Here is a 26,411-nt window from a genome sequence, read left to right as displayed (position 1 = left end):
AACTTCCCCCTTTATTTTCCGAGAATTGGGTGCATATTGGGTGGAGGGCTTCTCAAGAAGCCTGATGCGGTCAAAACTTGGCACCAGTTAAGGTACATTCTCGGTAGGGTGCATGTTAGTTTTCTGGGGTGTTACCAATAGTGCACCGGGGGGGGGCGTTACTGGGCACCCAAAAGAGAGACATGATTGACTAGTTTTGCATTTAGCTAGAAATTCGGGGAGGTCACAGAGCACCCAGAAGGAACCATGATTGGCTACCTTGCATTTAGCTGGAATCATGGTGGGGGAGGGGCCACATCACCCAAAGGAGAAGCTGCATTTAGTCAGTTTGCATTCAGCTAAAGTTACCTATTGCTTCACACAAGCGGTTATTATATTTCACCAGCCATGAACATATTTCATTAGTTTTGCTGCTGGGGTTTTCATTCTTTCCCTCCTTGGCCCCCCTTCCTCCTCTGGTCATGACCCTTGACCGAGATTGGCAGAGAACATGACACTTAGTTTGGTTCAGGGTTGTGGCCTGCAGGGCGGGCCTATATGGCGAGTCTTCGCCGATGTTCAGATCAGTGCAAGGGAGGCCAGCCAGGCCTATTCCCTCACAACCTGCTGAGCGGTGCTGAAGGCAGGATGCTGCTCTGTGGAGCCCCTATCTGTCTCCATTGTTAGTTACCCTCCTGGTCTGTCATCCTGTGCCGTAGAGGTCAGCAGGGCGCCCTGCGAGTGCAGGGGGCTGCCGGCAGGGAGTTTATAGCAGGGTTGGGCCTTGCCGAAGGGATGGCTCTGGAGCTGACGGGGAAGGAAGAGCGAGTGATCGCTCTCAGGTCCCTAACTTCTCCTCTCGTTTGTTTGCTTTGCTGCAGGAAGTTTGAATTGTACAGCATGGCATGGAACCTGAAGGAGGATCTGCGGGATTGCCTGGTGGCTGCTGCACCTTATGGGGGCCCCATTGGTACGGCCAGGACAAGCAACCTCTCCTAATGGAGAGAGGGTTGTGGTGTGGGTTGTGTGACCTTTGATGTTCTCATTCTCCAAAAGCTGCTAGCTCTGCTCCAGGCCAGGGTGGGGGCTCAGTTTGCAGTAGGTGTATTTGGATCCTGAGGTGCCAGTTTGTCTTCCTGGCCACACGTGTCCCTGTCTCCCCAGGGCAAATAGCTCCAGGGCTAGCGCTTTAAAGCAGGACACATTGATTTCAACCAGAGGGATTGAAATCACTGATTGTAATCATGGTTTAAATCAGCCAGCAGGAAACCTTGATTTAAATCATCCATTTGAATCCTATTTTGCATTTGTACTTTCTAGTTATTTTCCTAAAATAAAGATTGATTCTCATTGGTCGGTAATCATTTAAATATGTAGATTTCCAACTAAGTTTAGCCTTTACCCTAAACTTCATGCTGCTTTTTGCTAACCAAGAGGCTACACTGTATCGATATGCATTTAATTAAGCAATTATATTTATTCATATTCTTAATTATTATGTTTTTTATGATGATGGAAAATGGTGACTGATGCATTTCTTATTTACTAGATGGTTAATTTTTTATTGTGGTTTGGCTCAAGCTTTATTTGGATGGAAATTCAAATTCAATTAAAATGCACAAAACCAGCATTTCATTTTTATGTAAGTAAGTAAAAATACCTTAAATGTGCTGTATACATAAGAAAAAAGTATCAAAGTTCATCAAAACACATTTTGCATTTAAACGTGATTTATTAAACAATAATGGGGATTGTGTCCATAGCGTCTGTTTGCCAGAAGCTGGGAATGGGTGACGGGATGATTCACTTGATGATTCCCTGTTCTGTTCATTCCCTCTGGGGCGCCTGCGTTGGTCACAGTTGGAAGACCGGATACTGGGCTAGATAGACCTTTGGTCTCACCCAATATGGCCGTTCTTATGTTATGTTCTTATTAAATAAAGGAAGCAAGTATTATCTTATCTTAGTGAATGGAACTGATTGTTTCTGGTTACCAACTCCTTCGGGATTTTAGAACTAGTAGATTTCATCCTCTCACACCTTGTTTTCTTCGTAGATTGGAAGAGGAAAACAAGCTTTCCTGCTTTTTCAACATCCATTTGGTTTCTTTGAATGAACTAGTCATTGAACTGGACTAGTTGAATAAACTGAATTGAAGAAAACATTCTCTGCACCTGCTGTCAAAAGCCGGTTTAGCACTTCAGCAAACATTAGTTCCCAGTGCTTAGCCAGTGACTATACGAGTTCCGTGCTTTGACTTTCTTAAAAACCTCAGCAGCAAACATACTACTTAATATTGTTTTTTGAATTTCATTTATTTTTATAGAGTGTAGTAAGTTTAGGCCTTAGTATAGGTTGTCAGTTCAAATTTAAGATTAAATAGGATGCACTTTTAAAAATAAACCTGCATTTAATTTTTTTTTTTAAAGAAAATCATTGATTCTCCCCCCCCCCCCCCTTTCACCCTGCTTTAAAGTGACCCTCTGCTAGAGTCTCGGTTGGGAAGAGGTTATTCTATTCCAGCCTTTGTGCAGAGTGTGTCTCTGCTAGACTTCTTACATCTTCCTCTGCAGCCAAACCCCGCAGCACAGGAGCTAATGGGGAGAACCAGGAAGGGAAACTGACCAGACTAGGGACATTGTCTGAGCGGAACTGAGGGGCAAGGAAGGATTATGTAAATTAGATGTGGGAAATGGTGAGCTGCTCACCCGTGATGCAGGGGAGGAGGCTGAGCCTTGTCCCGCTGCAGTCCTGGGGAGCACGGAGCCTTTTGACGGTCTCCCGAGAGCAGGGTGGTTTGGGTTTGGGTTCCCTTTGTTGTTTCACTGCAGATTGTCTCTTGCAGCTTTGCTGAAGAATAACTTCAGGAAAGAGAAGTCACCTGGTTCCCGACCGCTGCTGGAGATCTACTCGGCCTCGGGCGTTCCCCTGGCCAGCGTTCTGGTGAGTGCCTAGCTCGGTGTGGCCAGCTAGTGCCAACTCCCTGTGGGCCTGTCCTACTGGTAGCACCAGGACGCAGGCGATATCCTTTTAGCTCCACCATGTTCATAGAATCATAAAAGATCAGGGTTGGAAGGGACCTCAGGAGGTATCTAGTCCAACCCCTGCTCAAAGCAGGACCAACCCCCAACTAACTCCCTTTTATTTCCTTCCCATGTGTCCCTCCGAGGTGTCTTCAGGAGCTTGGAACTGGTTGGCCTGCGTCTGGGGCGGGAAGTCTGGAGCACAGAGCTTCCTAGGCTGCACGGAAGCAGTGACGTGTGTTGTGGTATCCCGCCTCCAGCAGTGGGCAAGGCCCAGTGCTTCAGATGCCAGTCTGACAGTGGCCTATGGGAGGAGGGGCTGGACACAGCCCGCCGACCCTGGCAGCAGTCAGGAGACGTCCTGAAGCAGGAGGGTGGATTATCCAAATTTTAGCTATTATTTATTTCCAGTGAAGCCCACAATGCACTCCATACCAAACAGGCTCGGGCCCTGCCCCCAGGAGCTTGCAGCTGGGGTGGACTAGGGCTTCCGAGATCATGTCTCTGTCACTGCCTTCCTATGAGGCCTTGGGCTAGTCATTTAGCATCTCAGTGCCTCGCTCCCCCATCATCTGGTCTGTGTTGATTTTAACGCTCCGGGGCAGGGGCTGTCTCTGACTATGTGAACAGTGGGGCCCCATTCTCCTCTCGATCCCCTTCTGTAACAATGAATGAATATCGCAGCCTGGGGGAGCCAGAGCTAGTGCCCAGGGTCTGGGTGTGAGCAGCGAGGGAGGTGGTGGTACCAGCAGCGACAGAGGCGGTGACGTGGAGAGGGCATGGCCGTGGGACATTGACCTTCTGGAGGAGACAGACTGAGTTGGAGGCGGAAAGGCTGGGAAAGGAGGGACAGGTCAGCAGGAGAAGAACGCACTTGAAGCTGCATAGGGGGCAATATGGGGAGAAAGGAGGGGGCCTGTAGGACCCCATGGAGATGGGGATCAGCTGGAGGGGGAGGAGGAGAACCAGGGCAGGGTGGAGTCATGAAAGGCCAGGGACAGCCCAGGTGCCAAGGAGGAGGGCCTGATGGCTGGGGTTGGAGCAGCAGAGGCTGGAGGCCCAGAGAGGTGGCTTGTGGCTCCAGCTCTGCTGTGCTGGCTGGTGTGAATTCCGCAGCGTAGTTACAGGGGTTTCCTGTCACTGTATGAAAGTGACCCCTCCGGGCAGCGGGACTGATGTGCAGGGCGTGGTTTTGTCCTTCCCCGCAGTGGAAGAGCGGCCAGGTGGTGCAGCTGGGTTGGACTGCCAGTGAGGACCTGCTCTGCATCCAGGAGGATGGCACCGTCCTCATCTACAACCTCTTCTGTGAATTCAAGCGACACTTCAGCATGGGCAACGTGAGTGCGGATGGCGCGGGCTGGGTGGCTTCGTTAGCGGAGGGAGGCTGGGCTGGGCTGGTATTTGGATCAAGAAAGTGAGAACCAGGACTTCTGGCTTCTCTTCCCTGCTCTAGTCGGGAGTTGGGGCTGGGAGCGGGGATTCTGGGAGCCCTGGACTCCTGGGTTCTATTCCCATCTGTGGGAGGGACTGTGTAATCTGGTGGTTAGAGCATGGAGCCATGAGCAGGACTCCTGGGTTCTCTTTCTTTATCTGCCATTAATTGCTGCATGACCTGGAACAAATTCGTTCCACTTGGGACTTCGTTCTCCTTTTCGGAGCTGAGGAGTCATGGGCCGGGCCTGGTCTGGCTCCCAGGGGATGATGTGAGGCTGACTCCGTCGCTGTGTGTACCGTGCTTTGACCCCCGAAAGGCACTGGCGGGGGTAGAGGGGAGGGGACTGTGTTCCGCTTGCCAACAAACTGGCACATTACACGCCTTTGACTGCGCTGGGGATGGTGAGGCTCCCAAATCCATCCTTGGCCTGGATCCATGCATGAGTCACTGCCTGGGCCCTGGGAGGGGGCAGCCAGGAAGCTGGGCACGGCTGTCACTAGGGCTGCGAAAATCCTTTGAATGGAGGCGTGAGCTGTGCGCGATTTCAGGTTGGCTGGGACGGCAGGTGTCCCTTGGGCAGAGCTCCCGCTGAGGCTTTCCGGAGGAGACAGGGCGGAGCTGGGCTCACGTACGAGCTGGAAATGCGGTTGTGCAAATGGTATTTCTGCCGTGCTTCTCAGGAGCCCTGCCAGCGCCAGGAGACCGGGGTCCCTGCTGGTGCTGGGGTCTCACCCGGGCGCTGGGCTCTCCCTGCCTCTTGCACCATGGCTGCAGTACCGGGGGGTTAGCTGACAACCACGGCAAAGAGGCCTGAGGCCTTGTATTGCCGGCTCACCCACCCCCAACTGGCTGCTCAGAGCGAGAACTAGCTAGCGGCAGTGTGGGCTGTGGCTGTGACTCGGAGCCATGCGGTAGAGCGAGAAGGGGCTGCCCCAGGCCCTCATCCGGTCGTGTCCATAGTTCAGGGTCTCATTCTCTGGCCCCCCGCTGGCGATCCCATGCTCTCCCCAGTCTCCGTGGCGGTCCCTTGGCCATGCCCCTGTCTCTCTGTCTCGTGGCTCAGGAGGTCCTGCAGAACCACGTGCGGGAGGCGAAGGTTTTCCACACGGAGTACGGCACGGGCGTGGCCATCCTCACCGGAGCGCACCGCTTCTCCCTCACCACCAACATCGACGACCTCAAGCTGCGCAGGATGCCGGAGGTACCAGGTACGCCGCCCCTGCCCCTGCCCTTTCCTTCGGGTCTGGGCAAGGGGCCTAACCACCTGTGTCTGCCCTCCGGCAGGTCTGCAGAAGCTCCCCTCCTGCTGGGCCGTCCTGTCCCAGGACAGAGTGACCATCATCTTGTTAGCCGTTGGCCAGGACCTGTACCTCCTGGACAACACGTCCTGCTCTGTGGTGGTGAGTGAGTGAGCAATGGGGAAGCAATCACTGGTGGGAGGGGCCAGATCCAGACCTGGAGACCAAAGGCCTCTACCTCCCCGCACAGCTGGTAAAGCCCGCGCTTGCCCTCCCCTTGGGTCCCTGGGGTGGCCCTGCCGCTGCTCACAGGCTGGAGAGAGAACAGCGCTCTCCGGGACTCTGCCCTTTCACAAGCACTAGTGGTGTGTTCAGTGCCAATCCCCCCAACCTGCGCCCTGCTGAGCTGCTGCTGTGTCCGTCTGTCCCTTTATCACCTCTGTCTTGTTCTCCCTGCATTGTAGACTCCACCTGGCATCAGCCCCCACGCTGGCGCGTATGTGCAGATGGCAGTGTCCTTCAACTACTGCTACCTGGCCCTGTTCACCGACACGGGCTCTATCTGGATGGGGACGTCCTCCCTGAAGGTGAGTGCTGCCCCTCGGGTGCTGCCTGTCCATCACATAATGTTATGCAGACAAAACTACACAGGATCGTTGTAGGGGGCAAGTCAAAGTTGCCACATTTATTATGATAACACAATTTGATTTATGACCAATATCTAATACCTATCCCCCCCCGCCCCCCACCCACACACCCATCAGATGTTCTGTAGCTGCTGCATAGTTACCAGTCCTGCTTGAGTTTGCAGCTTGGGTTCGTAGCTTGTGGCGGTAACTGGCCAGGAAAGCCGGGCACAAGGACGAGCTGGGTCTCTGTTGGGCGCACCGATGCCCTTCCATGTTGGCAGCAGAATGTTACCCTCCAAAGTCTTCCATCTCACCCATCCTTTTTGTAGGCTTTAGTTTGAATCCAGAGTCTACAGGTCTTGCTGTGTCACGCTGCCTCTGGGTTTGGTGATTGATCACCCGTCAATTGCAGACATGACTTTCAGCCTGGGACCGGGCTTTGATCTTCCTTCTATTGTACCTTTTCTTTTTAGGGTGGATTCTTCTTACTTTGTTAGGGCTCTTGTCTGCATCTTCAGCGGTTGGTGTTTGAACTCTATTTAATCAGGACAGGCTGGGGCTGGAGGTTGATTCCATCATCCATACATACCTCATTCACACATCTAAACTAAACTAATAAGATTACAGCAGGGTTTGCAAAAACGAAGGTTGCAGCAAACCCTTACAAAATGGAGTCAGCGTTTTAAAATGGGGTTTGAATTACAAGATGGCAAACAGTGAACAGAAGTTACAGTGCTGAAACAGTGCAAGTCTCAGTGATTTAAGCAGGAATTGGATTGACAGTGAAACTTACGAAGGCAACTGGCTGAACAGCTATGGCTCTTAACAAGAATCTTAATTGCCAATTAGCCAGTTACTAGGGTAACCGGTTTTATGAATGAATGTTGTTTCATTCATAAAACTTTACTTATGAAGTTACATTAATAAAGTGAACAATTAAAAGCAATTTCATTCATCGGTTCTACATAGTCGGCCACTAGGCTGGGGGGGGCCGTGGCTGCAGTCTGCTCTTGTGAGTCCCCGGAGCCTGTGGTGCAAGCAGCTGGGTCTGAGACAGCCTCAGTGAATCATAGACTATCAGGGTTGGAAGGGACCTCAGGAGGTATCTAGTCCAACCCCCTGCTCAAAGCAGGACCAACCCCAACTAAATCATCCCAGCCAGGGCTTTGTCAAGCCTGACCTTAACAACCTCTAAGGAAGGAGACTCCACCACCTCCCTAGGTAACCCATTCCAGTGCTTCACCACCCTCCTAGTGAAATAGTGTTTCCTAATATCCAACCTAAACCTCCCCCACTGCAACTTGAGACCATTGCTCCTTGTTCTGTCATCTGCCACCACTGAGAACAGCCGAGCTCCATCCTCTTTGGAACCCCCCTTCAGGTAGTTGAAGGCTGCTATCAAATCCCCCCTCATTCTTCTCTTCTGGAGACTAAACAATCCCAATTCCCTCAGCCTCTCCTCATAAGTCATGTGCTCCAGACCCCTAATCATTTTTGTTGCCCTCCGCTGGACTCTTTCCAATTTTTCCACATCCTTCTTGTAGTGTGGGGCCCAAAACTGGACACAGTACTCCAGATGAGGCCTCACCAATGTCGAATAGAGGGGAACGATCACGTCCCTTGATCTGCTGGCAATGCCCCTACTTATACAGCCCAAAATGCCATTAGCCTTCTTGGCAACAAGGGCACACTGTTGACTCATATCCAGTGGTGCGATGCTGGCTGGGGATTGCCCAGTTTTGGGCTCTTGGCCCGAGCAGATGGAGCAGAGCCGTACCCTGGTCTCTGTGTGGACGTGGTGCTGATGTTCCTGGGGGCGCAGACAGCACCGCGGTGCTAGTGACCAGCTCAGTGCGGCACGTGGTGCTGGGAAGGTTCCTACAGCTGCCCTAGCAGAGGATCCTGATGTCCCCGTCTGAGCAGAGCCTGCGCTCCTCTCACCTCCCAGCCGTACGTCCCTGTAAATCGCGTCTCTTCCCCTGCAGGAGAAGCTGGGTGAATTCAGCTGCGATTTCCGCACTCCGCCCAGACAGATGGTTTGGTAAGTGGGGCTCTTGTTTTGTTCTGGAATGGGGCATCTCCCCCCTCGAGCTGTCTGGGCCCCCTTCCTCCTCTGGGGCGCTGGCCTGGAGTGGGTACCTCGCCAGCGGCTGTGTGGCTCCAGGAGGGCACCGATGCTGCCATGGGCTGAGTGTGACTCTGGGAGGCTGGTGGGGAGGTTTGGGAACGTCTGCGGAGCGGCAGGAGCGGGCTGCAGCAGGCCGGGAGTTTAGGTGAGAGGGGCTGTGTGGAGGGAGGCTGGCGGGAGGTTTGGGAACATCGCTGCAGCAGACTGGGAGTTTGGCTGAGAGGGTGTGACCATGCGGTTCTGGCGGAACCCAACTGAGACTGCCAACTCAGGACAAATTGCTCAAATAGGGCAGTTACAGCCCAAGGCTGGGGTTTCTCCACCTCTAAGGCAAACCAAACCAGCCAGACTAAGAGGACTTCGGTCTCACCCCCTGGCTAACCGGAAGTCTCACCAGCAATCTCCTTAGACACTCCAGTTTCCCAGTATTAGCACCAGTGCCACTCGTTATGGGGATAAATGGTTATGAAAACCAATACCCCAGTAAAAGAAAAAGGTTCTCCTGATCCCAGAGGACCAAGCCCCAGACCCAGGTCAATATACAAATCAGGTCTTACCCACAAATCACGCTGTTGCCAATCCTTCAGAATCTAAAATCTAAAGGTTTATTCATAAAAGGAAAAAGATAGAGATGAGAGTTAGAATTGGTTAAATGGAATCAATTACATACAGTAATGGCAAAGTTCTTGGTTCAGGCTTGCAGCAGCGATGGAATAAACTGCAGGTTCAAATCAAGTCTCTGGAATACATCCCCCGCTGGGATGGGTCCTCAGTCCTTTGTTCAAAGCTTCAGCTTGTAGCAAAGTTCCTCCAGAGGTATGAAGCAGGATTGAAGACCAGATGGAGATGAGGCATCAGCCTTATATAGTCTTTTCCAGGTGTAAGAACACCTCTTTGTTCTTACTGTGGAAAATTACAGCAAAATGGAGTCTGGAGTCACATGGGCCAGTCCCTGCATACTTTGCTGAGTCTCAAGGCATATTTGCCTTCTCTCAATGGGTCCATTGTATAGCTGATGGTCCTTAATGGGCCATCAAGCAGGCTAGGCAGAGCTAACACCAGTTTGTCTGGGATGTCACCCAGCAGCATAGCATAAGTTTGAAATACAGACAGTATAGAGCCAATATTTATAACTTCAACTACAAAATTGATACACACATATAGACAGCATAATCATAACCAGTAAACCATAACCTTGTCTTAGACACCCCATTTGACCCCCTTTATACAAGATTTGGGTGCCACTACAGGACCTTGGTTGCAACAATGATCTATATGGTCCCAGATTATATCAATAACGTCACAGAGGGGCTGTGTGGAGGGAGGCTGGCGGGGAGGTTTGGGAACGTCTGCGGAGCGGCAGGAGCGGGCTGCAGCCGGCTGGGAGTTTGGCTGAGGGGCTGTGTGGAGGGAGGCTGGCGGGGAGGTTCGGGAACGTCTGCGGAGCGGCAGGAGCGGGCTGCAGCAGGCCGGGGAGTTTGGCTGAGAGGGGCTGTGTGGAGGGAGGCTGGCGGGGAGGTTCGGGAACGTCGCTGCAGCAGGCCGGGGAGTTTAGCTGAGAGGGGCTGTGTGGAGGGAGGCTGGCGGGAGGTTTGGGAACGTCTGCGGAGCGGCAGGAGCGGGCTGCAGCAGGCCGGGGAGTTTGGCTGAGGGGCTGTGGCGCTGGGCACAGCCTCACTCCAGTGTGTCCTAAGGGAACAGCCGTCTCGTTGCGACAGGTGCACGCGCCCCCGGAGCAAGCAGCGGGCAGTGGTGGCGGCGTGGGATCGCCGGCTCCTGGTGGCTGGGAAGTCCAAGGAGTGTATTCAGTATCCTTTGGAGCGGGGCAGCAGGGTACATCCTGGGGTGTCGAGGCAGGAAGTGCTCGGGGGGGCTGAGAAGCACTTTGGGGCCTCAGCCCAATTCCCCGGGGGCTGCTGTGGGACCGTTGCCTCTGTTACGTTTTCGATGCTTTGCCATTTCCCTCTGGCACAGCCCCGGCAGCGCTGCCTGTCAGGAGCCTGATCATCCTGTTACTTCCATTCCTCCTACCCCTACATCTACTGTCTTGCCCCCCCCGGCGCAGCCCCCTCCCCCGTGCAGTGTTTAACTCCTCAGAGTTCCCAGATGGTGTCGCGTCCCCTCGGTCCCTGGGCAGCCCAGCTGGGTGTGACGACAGAGGCTCCTTCCTCCCACCTTTGCTCGGACATCTGCCACTCTGCTCTCCACTGCTCCCTTCCCTTTTCTGAATGCTCCAGGCCTCGCTGTCTCTGCTAAGGACAGAACTGCCCCGCTAGGGACGGGCTGCTGCTCCCCCATGTGACGTCTTTGCACAAACGCGCCAAATCCCACTGGCCCCTCTGCCCCCGGCTCGCACTGCTAACTCCTGTCTGGCCTGCCGCCCTCCCTCTAGCTGCCATTGTGGGTTCCTCCCTTCCGCCGTGCGGCTGGTCCCAGGGCAGCCTGCCTCATGCTCCTCCAAGGGGAATCTCTGCTTCTAGCCTGACTCTGTTTCCCTCTCCTCATTCAGCGTATACAGCCTTGGGAGTGAGTCTGGCCCTGTGATCGGCCTTGGTCAGGCTCTTAGTCATTCCTGAACTGCACTTCTTGTTCTGAGTCAGAGATGTGAGTCGAGGGACCCCCGGGGGAGTAGAGCGTGGGATTGGGAGCCAGGAGATCTGGATTTGTGCCTGCCTCTGCCACTGACTGGGGCTTGTCAGAACGCAGGAGCTGCCAGACGGGCTCAGCCCCGGGGCCTGATGCGACCCCACCAGCTGCCCCAGAGGAAGGTATAAGAACCCTGCCATAGCCAATGGGGGGAGGGGGGGCATCATTGGGCCCCCACAAACAGGGCCGGCTCCAGGCACCAGCCTGGCAAGCAGGTGCTTGGGGCGGCTGCTCCGGAGAGGGGCGGCACGTCCAGGTATTCGGCGGCAATTCGGCGGACGGTCCCTCACTCCCGCTTGGAGCGAAGACCTCCCGCCGAATTGCCGCCACAGATCGCGATTGCAGCTTTTTTGCTGCTTGGGGCGGCCAAAACCCTGGAGCCGGCCCTGCCCACAAAAGTCTCCTCCTGATCCCTAATAGGTGGAGATCAGCTGAGTCCTGTGAGCTGCAGCTTGGTCTCCTGTCCCAGCGTGTTCCCATTAGCGATTACCACTCTGGAAAGACTCGGTCTCTCCACTGGGCCCCCCTTTGCCCCTCTCCCAAGCAGGGATAGCACCCCAGCCTTGTGACTGGGCTCGGCTCGGCGGGATCGCTGGGCGGGGCGGGGAGGGGCGGAGCCGGCTCGGTGGGATCGCCGGGCGGGGCGGGGTGGGGCCGGCTCGGCGGGATTGCTGGGTGGGGTGGGGCTGACCCTGGCGGGGAGAGGCGGGGCCGGCTCGGCGGGATCGCCGGGTGGGGCGGGGCTGACCCTGGCGGGGAGGGGCGGGGCCGGCTCGGCGGGATCGCCGAGTGGGGTGGGGCTCCTGGAGGCATGTTGCGGAGCTGTGGACCCTTAGCGGAGAGCATAGGTTCATTCTGGACGAGGATTCCTACCTGGTGCCGGAGCTGGACGGCGTGAGGATCTTCTCTCATACCACGCACGAGTTCCTGCACGAAATCCCCGGTGAGCCTGCGGGGGTGGGGATTCGGTTGCTGTTGGACGCGGATTTCCAGATTTCCAAACCCAGTTGAGATCCAGGGAGGGAGGGAGAGGGCGGCAGAGACGCGGGCTCTGTTGGATGCCGGATTGCATGTCCTCGTTGTCCTTGGCAGCCGGCAGCCAGGACTGGCTCTGGGGGTGAGGGAGCTGATAATCGGGTAGAATGTCGAAAAACTCCCTTCCTCTCCCACACAGCACATGCAGCAACCCCTGTTCCTGGCTACTCTGGTCCTGGGCTTCTATGCAGCCCTGCCCATGCCCCTCAGTCCCAACCCCTCCCCCCCGCTATTCCAGGCCTGGTGCCCCCTTCCCCACCCAGCCCTGCCCATGCCCCTCAGTCCCAACCGCTATTCCAGGCCTGGTGCCCCTTCCCCACCCAGCCCTGCCCATGCCCCTCAGTCCCAACCGCTATTCCAGGCCTGGTGCCCCTTTGCCACCCAGCCCTGCCCATGCCCCTCAATCCCAACCCCTCCCCCCCCGCTATTCCAGGCCTGGTGCCCCTTTGCCACCCCACCCCACCCTGCCCATGCCCCTCAGTCCCAACCCTTCCCGCCTGCTATTCCAGGCCTGGTGCCCCCTCCCTGCCCATGCCCCTCAGTCCCAACCGCTATTCCAGGCCTGGTGCCCCTTCCCCACCCAGCCCTGCCCATGCCCCTCAGTCCCAACCCCTCACCCCCCCCCCGCTATTCCAGGCCTGGTGCCCCTTCCCCACCCAGCCCTGCCCATGCCCCTCAGTCCCAACCCCTCACCCCCCCCCGCTATTCCAGGCCTGGTGCCCCCTTCCCCACCCCACCCAGCCCTGCCCATGCCCCTCAATCCCAACCCCTCCCCCCCCCCCCCCCCCCGCTATTCCAGGCCTGGTGCCCCTTCCCCACCCAGCCCTGCCCATGCCCCTCAGTTCTAACTCCTCCCTCCCCCCGCTCTTCCAGGCCTGGTGCCCCCTCCCTGCCCATGCCCCTCTGTCCTGACCCGCAGCACCCCGGCTCTTCTAAGCTTGACCCCTCCTCCCTCTGCTGCTGATGCCTCTGGCTCCGGCGCAGCAGAAGTTGCGGCTGAAGCCCTGCCTGGCCCAGCTGTGGCCGGGTGTGTCCTGGTGGCTTGGCCATGCGGGGAAATGTCTCCTGGAGGTTGGCCTGAGACCCCGACCACTCCTGTCGCCTGTCAGACAGGTCACGCTGGCCTGCAGTGCCCCCCAGGAGAGCCCTTGTTTCCTCCCTGGTGGTGTGAAGCCAAGGCCAGAAGCCAGGCCCCCTCCTCCCTTCCCTGTGCTGGGGGATTAGGGGAGCTCTGTGTCTCCGCAGAGCGCCCCACGGGGCTCTCCCTTCCCAACGATCGCCGGCCTGCGGAACACAGCAGGGCGAGGGAATTGCTGTAGTGAGCTGGGAGAGAAGCAGCTCTAGTGGAGAAGAGCCTGGGCTGGAAGTCGGCACACCAGGGTCTGGGTCCCAGCCTTGCCCTGGACTTGCGGGGTGGCCTTGGGCAAGTCACTTCCCTGGTCTGTGCCTCAGTTTCCCTATCTGTGACGTGTGGCTGTTGGTACCCACGTTCCTCTTTAAATCTGCGTGTGTGTGGAAAGGTCTGTGGAAGATGCACGTGGGGGTGGGCTCACCCAATGGCGGGTGGCTCGGCCCCCGGTCTGGGGCAGCGTCTGAGGGTGTTTTGTCCTTGTTTCAGAGGCCAGTGAGGAGATCTTTAAAATCGCTTCCATGGCGCCTGGGGCTCTCCTGCTGGAAGCACAGAGAGAGTATGAGGTAAGGGACACTTCTGCGATGGCATCCTGCCATCTCCCAGCCCCGTCCCCGCCTTCCCCTTGGAAATCAGCAGGGGCAAAGGGACAGTCAGTGATCCAACGGAGGGGCCAGGGAGGGTCACAGCAGCCAATGGGTCCCACGGAAACCGCATTCAGAGCTATCCCAGCTCCTCCGTAGCCCAGTAGCTTGCAGGGACCACTGGCCAAGCCAGAGGGGAGTCTGGCTCCAGACAAGGTGGTCCCTTCTCTTAGGGATCTCTCAGGTACAGATAAATCTATAGATCATTAGCGGTTTGGTCTTAGCCGGTAACAATAAAATAGCAAGACAGGAGCAGTCAAGCTTGATTGCCTTTATTAATAAAGTTGCCTTTGTTACTTAAGAAGAGCGCATGCTAAGAGTGGAAATACAGTCCCCAGTCCTTGTGCTGATGGCTGGCTGATCCCGGTAACTCAGCAATGCGTTCTTTTACCGATCGCCATTGCTGCTTTTCGTATACACATGGCAGTGGAACATGTTCCCCTTTGTCTATTACATGTTACAAATTCCCAAGCATGTTGCACTGTCCGGACGTCCCGTGCTAATGGGGTCAGTGCATTGGGGGTTGTGATAAACAGGACATGATACTGAGCAACTAAACTTTCCACTCTCCCGAGCAGTTACACCCCTTCTCGCAAACGATGCGGAAAGCTCGCTAAGGGGTTTGGCCTTTTCTTAGCTATTAAGCCAAGGGGCCTACAGCTGACCTCTGTGACGGGGCTGCGCAGAGACAGAGCAGCACGTCTCATGCTCCTTGCTCCACCCTCGCTCCTGTTTTTCTCCGACACTCCTGTCCGCTCCTGCCCTGCTCCGAGGCGCTGGGGCCGGGCTCGCTCTGCAGTCCCTGCGGCCCCATCCGTGGAGACACCGAGGCGGTTTGCGTTCAGGGTGGGGGTGGGTGTTCTTGATGGAAGGCCTCTGAGAGTGGAATTCAGAGCCCGGGGGAGCCAACTTTGTGCCCTGAGGGTGGGATTTTGGAGCAGGCTATTGGCACAAATCTCGCTCTCTGCCCCCCTGCAATGCCCGGTGACGTGCCTGAGCCACTTCTTAACCAGTGCGGGGCAGAGGGGCCCAGCCCTTGCTCTGGAGTAGGTGGCGCCGAGATGGCCTGGTGACGGCAGCGTGAGGGAGGCTGGGGAGCACGTTGGAACAGCCTCTATTCGGTTCAATGTGGCTCTGGGGGTGCTGAAAACCCAGCCCCCGCCCCCCTTTTCTTTTTAAACTAAGACTCCTTGAGCTGCACGGGCAGGTGGATTCCCAGCCTGCCCCACCGTGCCGGGGATGTGGGAAGCACCGGGGCTCCCAGGTCCCCATGCCCAGCTCTTCCCAGCCAGGCAGTGTCCCCAGCGGAGAATCCCTGTGTCTGCCCCCTCGGCCCTGAGAGATCCCAGAGAAAAGGGGCTACCTCTGCCCTGCACCCAGTGCCTGACCCCTAGAGCATGGCCTGGCTTTGCTGCATCTTGCTGAGGCCGAGAGGGAACAGGAGACCCCTGCGTTCCCGCCTTAATGGCAGGGCGCTTTGAGCCCCAGGCGGGGCGTGTCCCCCTGTCAGTGGTCGCTCTGGCTCTAACACCCTGCTCTGCAAAGAGCCTGGAGGCAGAGGCCATGCCAGGGACAGGAGCCGCGCTGTCTGCCCGCGCTGATCGTGGCTCCTCTCCCCATGGGGTGAAGGTTGCTGTAGCAGAGATGGGTCCTTCAGCTCAGGACGTCCCTGGCCTGACCCGAAGGGTTCTCTCGTCCCCTCCCAGAAACAGAGCCAGAAGGCGGACGAGTACCTGCGGGAGATCAAGGACCAGAATCTGCTCGCAGAGGCGGTGCGGCAGTGCATCGAGGCGGCTGGCTACGAGCACGAGCCGGAAACCCAGAAGTCTCTGCTCCGGGTAAGTGGGGGAGGATCTGGGGTGGGGGGTGTCTCAGCGCCCATTCCCTGAGCGCCGGCACATCTCTGTCCGCAGGCCGCCTCGTTCGGAAAGTGCTTCCTCGACAAGTTCCCCCCGGAGAGCTTTGTGCGGACGTGCCGGGATCTGCGTGTGCTGAATGCCATCCGGGACTATCAGATCGGCATCCCCCTGACCTTCGCCCAGTATCCTCTGCCGGCCGAGGGGTGGTGCTGCAGATGGATCAGGCTGGATCTGCTGCGGGAGGGAGTGGTGTGTGTAGCGCGTGCAGGGACAAGGGCCCAAAGGCACCACCTCAGTGTAACTCCACTGAAATCAGCAGTTACACCTCAGATGAGTTTGGCCCTGGGAATCAGGACTCCTGGGTTTCATGTGAGCCTGGGCAAGTCACCTGTTCCCTGTGTGAAACGGGGTGAGGCGCCTCTGTTAGATAAGGAACCGTGGGGGCGTGGCTGGCTGGTTCTTGCTCATGTGCTCAGAGTCTAACTGATCCAGAGGCGGGTCGGGGAGCTCAGGTTGACAGAGACACTGGGGGGGTCTCGCCTTGCTCTGCAGCAGGGGCACGGGTCGCTTGCCTGGAGCGTCTGGGCATGTCTCACCTCGGCTTCGGGCATTGGTGTCCCCTGGTCCCTCCTGGTCTCTCTCCAGTCTCCTGCGGGTGGTGAGATCTTGGTCTAGTCCCAGCTGTCTGGAGGGGGGAGGGGGGCTGGTGGCCTGTGCTGTGCAGGAGGTCAGACTAGGGGTCTGGGGGTCACTTCTGGCCTTGCACTGTGAGAAGAACTGCAAGCCAAGGGGGGAGGTGCTGTGACTGTTCAGGCCGTGGGATTGGATAGCTCAGTGGTTTGAGCATTGGCCTGCTAAACCCAGGGTTGAGCAGGGGGTGGGACTAGACCAAGTGGGACTAGATACCTCTATGATTCTATGATTGTTCCTCGTGGTGGGAGCTGGAACTCGCCAGCCCAGCTCAGCCCCCGTCGTTCCTTCACCCGGCTGCTCCTTAACAGGTGCTGTAGATACAAACAGCTCACCATTGAAGTCCTGCTGGACAGGTAACTGCCCCCTCCTGGCTGCGCGTGGGACCATTGCGTCCCCTCTGGCCTGGGCCACAGTCACTTGTGTTACTGCATCAGAAGCCCCTGCTCTGACATTCGGCTCGGCCTGTTCCTGCCTGGTTACTCAGCCCCCTCCCGGTCCCCATCTGTCCTCGTAGAAGTGTGGGGAGCATGGCTGTCTGCGGCAGCCAGGGGTCTCTCGACAAACCTCCACGACACGCACCAGCCTCCTCCTAGGGCTGGAACTAGCTTCAGTCGCCCTGGCTCGTTCCGGCCCTGTCCCTGCTGTAGCTGGGAACTAGGGCCCCAGGCGTCATGGCATCCTGCTACGCTCACTTGCCCACTGGGAAAGAACTGGCCTTGTTCCCCAGAGGCCATCGAACAGTCACTGGGTGGAGACAACTGAGCGCCCGGCCGGCCTGGCTCTGGGCCGGGCACGTGCAGGTGGAAGCCCCTCTCTCTCGCTCCCTGCTGGGCACCACGGGCTGAATGGACAGGAGATGTCCCTGGCTGGTCCCTGCAGGGCCGGCTGTGCGACCCCCACCTGCTCTCCAGTGGGTGTGTGGGGGTGGGGCCCTGCGCATCACTAACAGCTGCTTAAAAATAAATACAATTAAAACCCGCAGGCTGCCCCAGGTTACTGTTGGCATTCAACCCCTGTTTCCTGGGCTCCCTCGCTGCGTTTATCCCCATCCCGTTCGCTCCCGTGGGCTGCTTCCCCTCTCCCTGGCAGCGATCGCTCGCTTACCCGCCTCGCCAGGCCAGCTGCCGGGGACCTTTCACCCCGAACATTACGGCTGGGCCCTCTTACAGGGGCACGGCCCTAAATATTTCTCCCCGTCCCCTGCAGGGAAATGGGAACTAGTGTCACCCCCATCATGGCCGTTTACATGCTGCCCTGGCCACTGTCTAGGGCAGTGCCTAGCAGAGGCGGGTGGGGTGTGGCGAGGAAGGGCTGCTCTGGGGAGCTCTGAGGGCTCTGGGGAGCTGGCTGGGTTCCCACCTGTGCTTGCAGAGCTGCTGGTGTTCTCGTCCGGGGGCGTTTGACGTTCCCTTTGCCCGTGTCTCAGGTTAGTTCTGCGGCGGCTGTACCCCCTCGCCATCAAAATCTGCGAGTACCTGCGCCTGTCGGAGTTCCAGGGCGTCAGCAGGATTCTGGCTCACTGGGCCTGCTACAAGGTAGGCCGGGAAGCCAGAGCGGGGACAGTTCTTGGAGCGCTCCCTCTGGGTGCCAAGAGCTGGGCCCAGACCTCCCCTCCCGCCCCTCCAGGTGCAGCAGAAGGACAAGTCTGATGAGGAGGTTGCACACGCCATCAATCAGAAGCTGGGCGACACCCCTGGCATCTCGTACTCGGAGATCGCTGCCCGGGCATACGACTGTGGCCGGACGGAGCTGGCCATTAAGGTGGGGGGGGGGGAAGGGGGGGCTGGCAGGGCTCCCAAACACATGGCATTTGGCAGGGTGGCCGGTGATACCACCTGGCCCAGTGTACCCCTGTTTAACTCTGCTCACGGTGCTAGAGCAGCACGCGGGTACCTCTCCCGGCAGTGTCCTCTTGCCCAGGGAGCGGCCCTGCTGAAGAAATGGAGCCCGCCGGCCCAGCACCCCTACCCAGCACGTGGGGCCTGGGTCTGGCTTGGTGCTGACCCCAGAGGCCTGTGCACTGAAAGGGCTTCTCTCTTGGGGGCAGGTGCTGGAGTATGAACCCAGGTCCGGGGAGCAGGTCCCGCTGCTGCTGAAGATGAAAAAGAGCCAACTGGCCCTGAACAAAGCCATTGAGAGCGGAGACACAGACCTAGGTACAGCTGTGCGGGGAAGGGCTCCCAGGGGCTCCAGCGGCCAGAATACGCTGGAGCCTTTCCACTCCAGGCCCTGGCTCCCAACAGGCCCGGGTCTCGGGTGTCTGAGCCATGCGGGGCTGGCTCCAGCGGTCTCTGGGGAATGAGATTGGGTCTCGGGCCCATGTGCACCCCAAACCAGCAGGATCGGAGCCCCCTGTGGCCAAGAACCGAATGGGCCAGAGGAGCGCCCCCCCCCGACCTGCCCCGAGGAACCCCTCTGGCATGCACTGGCGGGGGGCGGCTCCCCCCAGACTAGCTCAGGGCCAGGTTGAGCTCGGAGCTGCAAGTGATGGTGCCTCCCAGCCCCTGGGTGGTGGGGAAGCTTGTCTCCCCCCCCCCCCCCCCCACCACCACCACCTCTCTGAGCTCAGCAAGCCCTCCCCTCCCCCCAAGCCTTTGCACCCCACATTCTGGGCCCCACTGAGAGCTGGCTGGCTGGACCTCCCCTGATTGCTGTATGTTGCTCAGCTGCCCTGGGGGCGGGGGTGGGGAGGAGTCTCTGCACCGTAGCCCCTCTAACGCGCTGTCTCTGCCTCAGTTTACACCGTCGTGTTGCACCTGAAGAACGAACTGAATCGTGGCACTTTCTTCATGACGCTGCAGAAGCAGCCGGTGGCTCTGAGTCTCTACCGCCAGGTGAGAGGCCGGCCGCCCCCTCTGTGCCCGTAAGCGGGGGGCTCATGGGTGTGGTAAGCTGCCAGGGCACTGACTGGGCTGGGCCCCCCCGCTGGTGGTGTGAGAGGTGACCGGTGCCGTGCTGGGCCGGGGGGCTGAGCGAGCAGGCTTCCTGTGACCGTGTCTCTGTAACAAGCCCGTTGACTCTCGTGGGGGCAGGGGTGTCGGCTGTAACCTTGTGTATCATGTCCCAGTTCTGCAAGCACCAGGAGCTGGAGACGCTCAAGGACCTGTACAACCAGGACGACGATCACCAGGAGCTCGGGAACTTCCACGTCCACTCCAGCTACTCCAGTGAGAAGGTGGGTCTTCTCGGAGCTGGCGGGGCCTTGCGGGGTGGAGGAGGGGGCTGCCAGACCCTCTGCTGGCGTTTGCTGGAGGATCCAGCCTCTGCGGAGGGGTGGACGAACTGGTGCAGAGGGATAAAGATGTGCTGAGATGGGAGACGCCTCCGTGCTGCTGGCCTCTCTGCGGGGCGGGGAGGACTTGGGGCCCGGCGCTGAGGGGGCACTGGCCTCCCTGCGGTAGGGGTCCGGGGGGAGGGGGGGAGAAGGCTGCTCACGTGAGGATCATGGGAAGATTGGAAAGTGCTTTCTCCTTAATCCCCCAGCCTTGGGGCGCCAGGCTGGGAGTTGGGTGGTTCCTGATGTGCGATGAGGAGGTGTCCTTCCCCCGAGGCTGGACAGGCTCACCCTGGACTGGCCCCAGCCCTTCAGGGCAGGCACATATGGGCAAGGGTGTGCCCTGCCTGGCATGGAGCCCGAGTGTCGGCCTGTGGGTTCCCTGCGCAGGGAGCGGGTCTCTCCTCTCCCGTTCCCTGGGAAGGCCCTAGTGTGCTGGGGAGGGGTGCCCGGGAGCAGCCTGGCCCCTCTCCCCATGGTGCAGGCTGGGCAACGACGGGGGAACTTGGGGAGGGAACTGGGCTGGGTGGGCGAATCCCTCGGGACTGGGATTCCGTCGGGCCGCTCCGTGCCTCTGCGGCGATCTCTGCCTGATGCTTTGAGCGCGGTGAAGTCTCCATGATGCATGTGGGGTGGGTGTAACTGCCCGCCCACCCCCCCAGGTCTGTTCAGCCTCCTAGCTGGTGGTGTTTGCCAGGAGTCTGGGGCCACTGGAGGCGAGTTTCCCTTGTCTGTGCATCTGGGCTCCCAGGAGTTCTCGAACTTGTCTGGCTCCGCTGGGGGGCAGGAAGGGGAATTCGCTGCCCAGGGATACTGAACAATAAGAAGCAGCGGGAGGAGCCCAGGTCCCGGAGCCCAGGCTACAGCTCCCACCCATCGCTAGGTGGAACTGTGCCTTGGTAGCCAGCTGCCCGGCCCGTCCCTGTCTCATGGGCGGTGGGCGAGTACTGCAGAACTGGGACCTTCTCTCGTCTGTTCGTCACAAGTCCTGACCCACAGGCACTCCGCCCAGAAGTGCTGGCTGGCTCACATGGCCGCCCCACCTAGTGTGTGGGGCGGGGAGGCTGTGACTAGCCCGGCGGTTGCTGTGTCCCTTCCAGCGGATCGAGGGGCGTGTAGCAGCGCTGCAGAACGCAGTGGACGAGTACTACAAAGCCAAGAACGAGTTTGCTGCCAAGGTGAGCGTGGCTGGGGGCGTGGGGGCATCTGGGTGAGCCGGCAGGGGCCAGCTGGTGCTGCCTCCGGCCAGGCCTGGCTGCAGAGGGCCTTCCTGCCGTAGCTAGGGGCTAGGGCCCGGCTGGGAGCGGTGCTCGGCACTGCCAGGTGGGGACCCAGCAGCAGGGGCTAAGGAAGCAGCGTGCTCTGCTCCTGGTGGCCCATGGGGCTGAGGGGGCCCTGGAATAGGGCAGCGTAAAGCACAGCCCGAGCCTTCCCTTGGGAGCCCTTCGTGACTCTGGGGACGCCCTGGGGGGGAACGTCCGGGGCGGGGCAGCCTTGCTCGTGGAGATGGATGCCCCAGGGAGAGGCCCAGCCCCTCTGAGGAGCCCAGCCCTGGTGTCTGCTTCACAGGCCACAGAGGATCAGATCAAACTGCTGCGGATGCAGCGCCGCTTGCAGGACGAGCTGGACAAACCCTATGTAGATTATTCCCTGCACGACACCGTCTACGGCCTCATCCTGGACGGCAACCACAAGCGGGCGGAGCAGCTGTACCGCGACTTCCGAATCCCCGACAAGAGGTGGGCGCGGGGCGGGCGCTGCCCCAGATGAGCCGTTCCAAGTACACGCGGCTCATATCCGGAGGGCCCTGGTCAGAGGCTGGGGCAGGAACCAGGGCTAGGGCAGGGGGCTGGAGACTGATGGCCTGTGGTTAGCACCATCCGTGCGGTGCGGACAGCAGCCATGGGAGAACATGTACCTGTGATGAGCTCCCGCTGCTGCTCTCGCCTGGCTTGGGGAGCAGCACTTCTCCGTCCTCTGGCCCCTGCAGCCCTTGGTGCCCTGGCCAGCCCTGGGGAGTAAATACCAGTGGCGGGCGGGGGGGGTGGGGGGGACTTTTTGTTGGGCAATTGGACCTATTATTATTTATCTGTATTGCCACAGTGCCCAGGGGACCAGTTGTAGGCACTGCACGAACAGAGAACAAAAAGACAGCCCCTCGGGGCTTACAACCAAAGTGGAAGATGACAGGCGGCTACAGACAGAGGGGGTGGGTACAGGGAAACAATGAAACCCTATTGGTCACATGACAAGCATCCGTTTGCATAGGGTGCAGAGCCGCCTAGATGGGATGACGGGCTGGATGCACGCAGAGCCCTAGGCTGCCTGTCCCATTGTCACCCTCTGTTGTTGGGGCCTTTCTCCCCTCACTCCTGAACGTCTGTGTTGGGTGCGGCAGCTGCCTAGCGTTGCTGGCAAGGCAGGGTGGGCTTTACTTTGGGGGGATATGGGGCTGGGCTGGTGATCGATGCACTGCCGGCCCCTTGGGAATTGGACCCAGCAGTCCTCCGGGACTGGGCGTTGGGGGGGGTTAAACTAGTTGACTTGATGGCCCCAGTAAGAGCCGCGAGGTATCTGCTCCCCAGGTTCTGGTGGCTGAAGATCGGCGCCCTGGCCGAGCGGGAGGACTGGGAGGAGATGGAGAAGTTTTCCAAGAGTAAGAAGTCGCCCGTTGGGTACCTGGTAAGAGATTCTCTTCACCATAAGAGACCCCCTGGCTGGGAGCGTCCTGCCCCGGCTCGCTCCCAGCTGTCTGCCTTTAGTATGGGTCCCACAGACCGGGCGCCAGGCCTTTGGTCTGACCTGGCCGGAAAGGGGGAGCTGAGTGTTGAGCTCAGGCTGGCAGGGAACGCAGGCCTAGGGATGCAGCCCCCTCTGGCCAGCTCAGATGCAGCACTGGCAAATTCCTGATGGGGGTTCAGGTCGTCCCAGCATGGGACCCTGGAAGCTCACCTCTCCTCCAGCTCCCAGTAGAATTCCACCAGCCCAGGGGGCGGAGTGTGAGGTTCCGGGCACAGGCACTGGGGCACTAAAGAACACCCCCAAAGCCAAGGGCAGAGGCAGGTGCAGCGGGAGGGGGGGGGGGGGGGCGAGGGTTGAGATGAACGAGGTTGGCGGCAGAGAGCCAGAAGAGCGGCCCCACGAGCCGAGCCTAATGCCTGCACCGATTCCCGTCTCCCTTGTTCTCCACACCAGCCCTTTGTCGAAATCTGCATGAAACATCACAACCGCCACGAGGCCAAGAAGTACGCTGCCCGCGTGACCCCTGAGCAGAGGGTCAAGGCCCACATCCTGGTGAAGTACGTCTGCTGGAGAGTTAACGGGGGGCGGCTCCAGCTCCCCAGGAGACCCTACATGGGCAGCATGTCTGAGCGCAGAAATGGGGGTGGGAGGGGGTCGGCTGGGTTCTGAGTGTAGGGTGGATTGCAGATGTGACCTGGGATTCATGGGCGTTTCCTGTGTGAACCATAGAATATCAGGGTTGTAAGATACCTCAGGAGGTCATCTAGTCCAACCGCCTGTTCAAAGCAGGACCAATCCCCACCTAAATCGTCCCAGCCAGGGCTTTGTCAAGCTGGGCCTTAAAAACCTCTAAGGATGGAGATTCCACCACCTTCCTAGGTAACCCATTCCAGTGCTTCACCACCCTCCTAGTGAAATAGCATTTCCCAATATCCAATCTAGACCTCCCCCACTGCAACTTGAGACCATTGCTCCTTGTTCTGTCATCTGCCACCACTGAGAACAGCCGAGCTCCATCCTCTTTGGAACCCCCTTTCAGGTACTTGAAGGCTGCTATCAAATCCCCCCTCATTCTTCTCGTCTGCAGACTAAATAATCCCAGGTCCTTCAGCCTCTCCTCCTAAGTCATGTGCTCCAGCCCCCTAATCATTTTTGTTGCCCTCTGCTGGACTCTTTCTAATTTTTCCACATCCTTTTTGTAGTGTGAGCCCTCACCGATGTCAAATAGAGGGGAATGATCACGTCCCTCGATCTGCTGGCAATGCCCCTACTTGTACAGCCCAAAATGCCGTTAGCCTTGGCAACAAAGGCACACCGTCAACTCATATCCAGCTTCTCGTCCACTGTAACCCCTAGGTCCTTTTCTGCAGAACTGCTGCCTAGCCTTTCGGTCTCTAGTTTGTAACAGTGAATGGGATTCTTCCGTCCTAAGTGCAGGACTCTGCACTTCTCCTTGTTGAACCTCATCAGATTTCTTTTGGTCCTGTCCTCTAATTTGTCTAGGCCCCGTCTGTGCCCCATTCTGTCAAATGCCACGAGCCCTTTTGATGCACTGGCGTCTGGCTCTGTACCGCGACTAACACCTCATCTTGTGGTTCAGAGAGAGGGTTGGGGGTCAGGGTCCCCCATCCCAGTGTGGGAGGAGTGTCACAGGGAGATGGGGAGCAGGTGGGCAGTTAAGCTGGGGTGATAGGGTTTTATGAGCAGGGAAAAACCCACCCCTTGCAGAGGAGGCGGGGCTACCCTCTCCTGCACCTGGGGCACCGAGGTCTGAGAGTGATCAGTGTGTCTCAGGTCCTGGGCTGCCGTAATTATTGCAGGGCCCTACCCCCAGAGCGAACGGAGACTCCATGAGCTATTAACTCCATGGCTCAGTGATTCTGCTTCTGCGCCCTAGTGGGCCGTGGTGCACATCTGCTCATCTTCCCCCATGCTGTCCTGTGCATTACAGTGTTGTGGAAAATCAACCACCCCTTGAGTTTGGATTAGATCAGCCTGAGGCTCCTTTATTGATTACAAGCGCAGGGTGGTAACAGCTCTCAGTAGCTGCCCCCCGATTCAAGAAACACACAAGCCTTTTAAAGCTTAAAACCACAGACAAATTACACATACAGTTCATGTATCAGGGGGTAGCCGTGTTAGTCTGTATCTACAAAAACAACAAGAAGTCTGGTGGCACCTTAAAGACTAACAGATTTATTTGGGCATAAGGTGCCACCAGACTTCTTGTTGTTTTTGTACATACAGTTCATGTTGATTACCTTCTTTGGAATACAATTGCAAAATTTAATAAAGGTCAAAAGCAGAAAGAAACAATCATCTCCCTTATTTGGCTTTTCCTGTTGTTGTTGTTCCTATCTAGCTCTTCTGTGGTTTGACTTTTCTAATGCTTCCACTGTGGCTATAAAAAAACAAGCTTGGCTACGGCAAATTGCGTTTAGGGACTTTCCACTTCACCACCTCATGCCTCCTGTACATACAAGGCCATTGTTCTGTTTTGGGGACTTTCCATCCCCCTTTTGCCTCTCCATGCCCCTTACATACAGAAGCAAGCTCAGCGAATACTTCAGGCCTATTAGCTTGACCAAAGCCTGAGGCCCTCTGTAAATTTTCCTTCACACAAGGAACAGTCCTGACGCTGTCTGCACGCAGCCAGGAGGTGGGGCACGTGCCTGCCTGCAAGGAATGAGCTTCCTCTCCAAGTGCCCAGCCTCCCGTGTGTACTGCATGGGTGTGTCCGTGTCCTTGGTGGCAGCTGCCTGGCGGCAGCTGCCTACCTGCAGCAGCATGCACCTTGGCGGGGGGGTCGGGGGGGTTGCACTTACCCGCGGCAGCATGTGCCCTATGGGGGCGGTGGGTGCCAGGTATCCCTGAACCGGCTGTGAGATCTCCAGCTAAGGCAGGGTGGTGTGGGTGGGTAGGTGGGATGGGGGTGGTCCCACAGCAGAGGGAACCGGGGGAGACGGAACCTGCCTTTCTGACTCTGCCCGTGCATGACGCTGACTCTCCCATCGTTTACCTACAGAGAGTTGGACCAAGCTGCCGATGCTGCCATTGAGCACAAGAATGAGAATGAGATGAACCTCGTCCTGTCCAAGTGCACCGCGGCCACCGACTCCTCCGTCGTGGAGAAGATCAATCGCGCCAAAGCTCAGATCCTGAAAAAATAATCCCTCCCACCCTGCGGCCGCCCCCTCGCAGCAGCCTGCTGTGAGCCGGCCTTCTGTATATTCCCGAGGGGTAGGGGACACAATCTTGGTGCTGATGTTACAAGGACAGGAGGCCTGGAGCTTCTCACACATGCAGATCCAGCCCAGGGGCCCACCAGCATGACCTGGGGCCTGGTATTGGGGAATCTAAGGTGGCAGCGATCCCTGTCCTTGGGGTGCGGTGGATTCCTGCCCTCTGGAGTTCAGGGTGCGTGGCTGGAGCTGGGAGAAGAACTCGCATGCCGTGTTACTCTGCAGCTAGCCTCCCTCTCATGAGTGACAGCCTATCCTACTTAGCCCCCATCCCTGCCCTGTGCAGGTGCATGTACCATCTTCCTCCCCTGAGCTAGCCAGCCCCCCCCAGCAGTTCTGCCTCTCCCTCTGCCAGCACCACCATCCTCCCGGCAGCAGCTTCTCTCTCAGCACAAAACCTGGTGAAGGAGCCACTGTTCAGATAGCAATGGGGCCTCTGGCAGGAGGGGCCTCCTCTCCAGCGTAGCCACAGTTCCAGCAGGCCCAGCTTCCCCCATCCTGGCGGTGTGGGGAGATTGGCTCAGCCAGGTGAGCGAGGGGGAGGGGTTGTGGTGCCCAGCGGAGCTGAGGAGGTAGAGGGGGCAGTAAAGTCTGAAGCTTAGTGAATGTGCTGTAGTGCTGGGGCCTCTGGTGTCTGGATTTACGTGGGGGAAGGGGAGATGGCCTGTCACGCTGTAACCTTCACTCGGATAAATAAATGGCTGAGACCCCACCA

At 58.0% G+C, this 26,411-nt stretch overlaps 1 protein-coding gene across 3 annotated transcripts in view; it reads left to right on the top strand.

The window, feature by feature from the left end:
- Nucleotides 1-26,408, top strand: part of VPS16 (VPS16 core subunit of CORVET and HOPS complexes) — a 34,636-nt gene extending 8,228 nt beyond the window's left edge. Inside the window, exons 2-24 of one of the 3 annotated variants that reach the window (XM_054031051.1) lie at nucleotides 861-949; nucleotides 2,825-2,922; nucleotides 4,211-4,339; nucleotides 5,501-5,645; nucleotides 5,722-5,837; nucleotides 6,140-6,262; nucleotides 8,290-8,345; nucleotides 10,151-10,240; nucleotides 11,927-12,021; nucleotides 13,732-13,808; nucleotides 15,593-15,724; nucleotides 15,800-15,927; nucleotides 16,756-16,791; nucleotides 17,865-17,973; nucleotides 18,065-18,199; nucleotides 18,486-18,594; nucleotides 19,175-19,272; nucleotides 19,506-19,613; nucleotides 20,813-20,890; nucleotides 21,282-21,451; nucleotides 22,298-22,394; nucleotides 22,908-23,011; nucleotides 25,480-26,408. In XM_054031051.1, coding sequence (XP_053887026.1) covers nucleotides 861-949; nucleotides 2,825-2,922; nucleotides 4,211-4,339; nucleotides 5,501-5,645; nucleotides 5,722-5,837; nucleotides 6,140-6,262; nucleotides 8,290-8,345; nucleotides 10,151-10,240; nucleotides 11,927-12,021; nucleotides 13,732-13,808; nucleotides 15,593-15,724; nucleotides 15,800-15,927; nucleotides 16,756-16,791; nucleotides 17,865-17,973; nucleotides 18,065-18,199; nucleotides 18,486-18,594; nucleotides 19,175-19,272; nucleotides 19,506-19,613; nucleotides 20,813-20,890; nucleotides 21,282-21,451; nucleotides 22,298-22,394; nucleotides 22,908-23,011; nucleotides 25,480-25,624 — 2,467 coding nt within the window. In that variant the 3' untranslated portion in view covers nucleotides 25,625-26,408. The other 2 variants (XM_054031050.1, XM_054031052.1) reach the window with 2 other exon arrangements.
- The last annotated feature ends 3 nt before the right edge of the window (nucleotides 26,409-26,411 follow it).

Source organism: Malaclemys terrapin, chromosome 5, assembly GCF_027887155.1.
Source record: "Malaclemys terrapin pileata isolate rMalTer1 chromosome 5, rMalTer1.hap1, whole genome shotgun sequence".
NCBI classification, from domain to species: Eukaryota; Metazoa; Chordata; order Testudines; family Emydidae; genus Malaclemys; species Malaclemys terrapin.
This window is presented reverse-complemented; position numbering and strand designations above follow the sequence as displayed.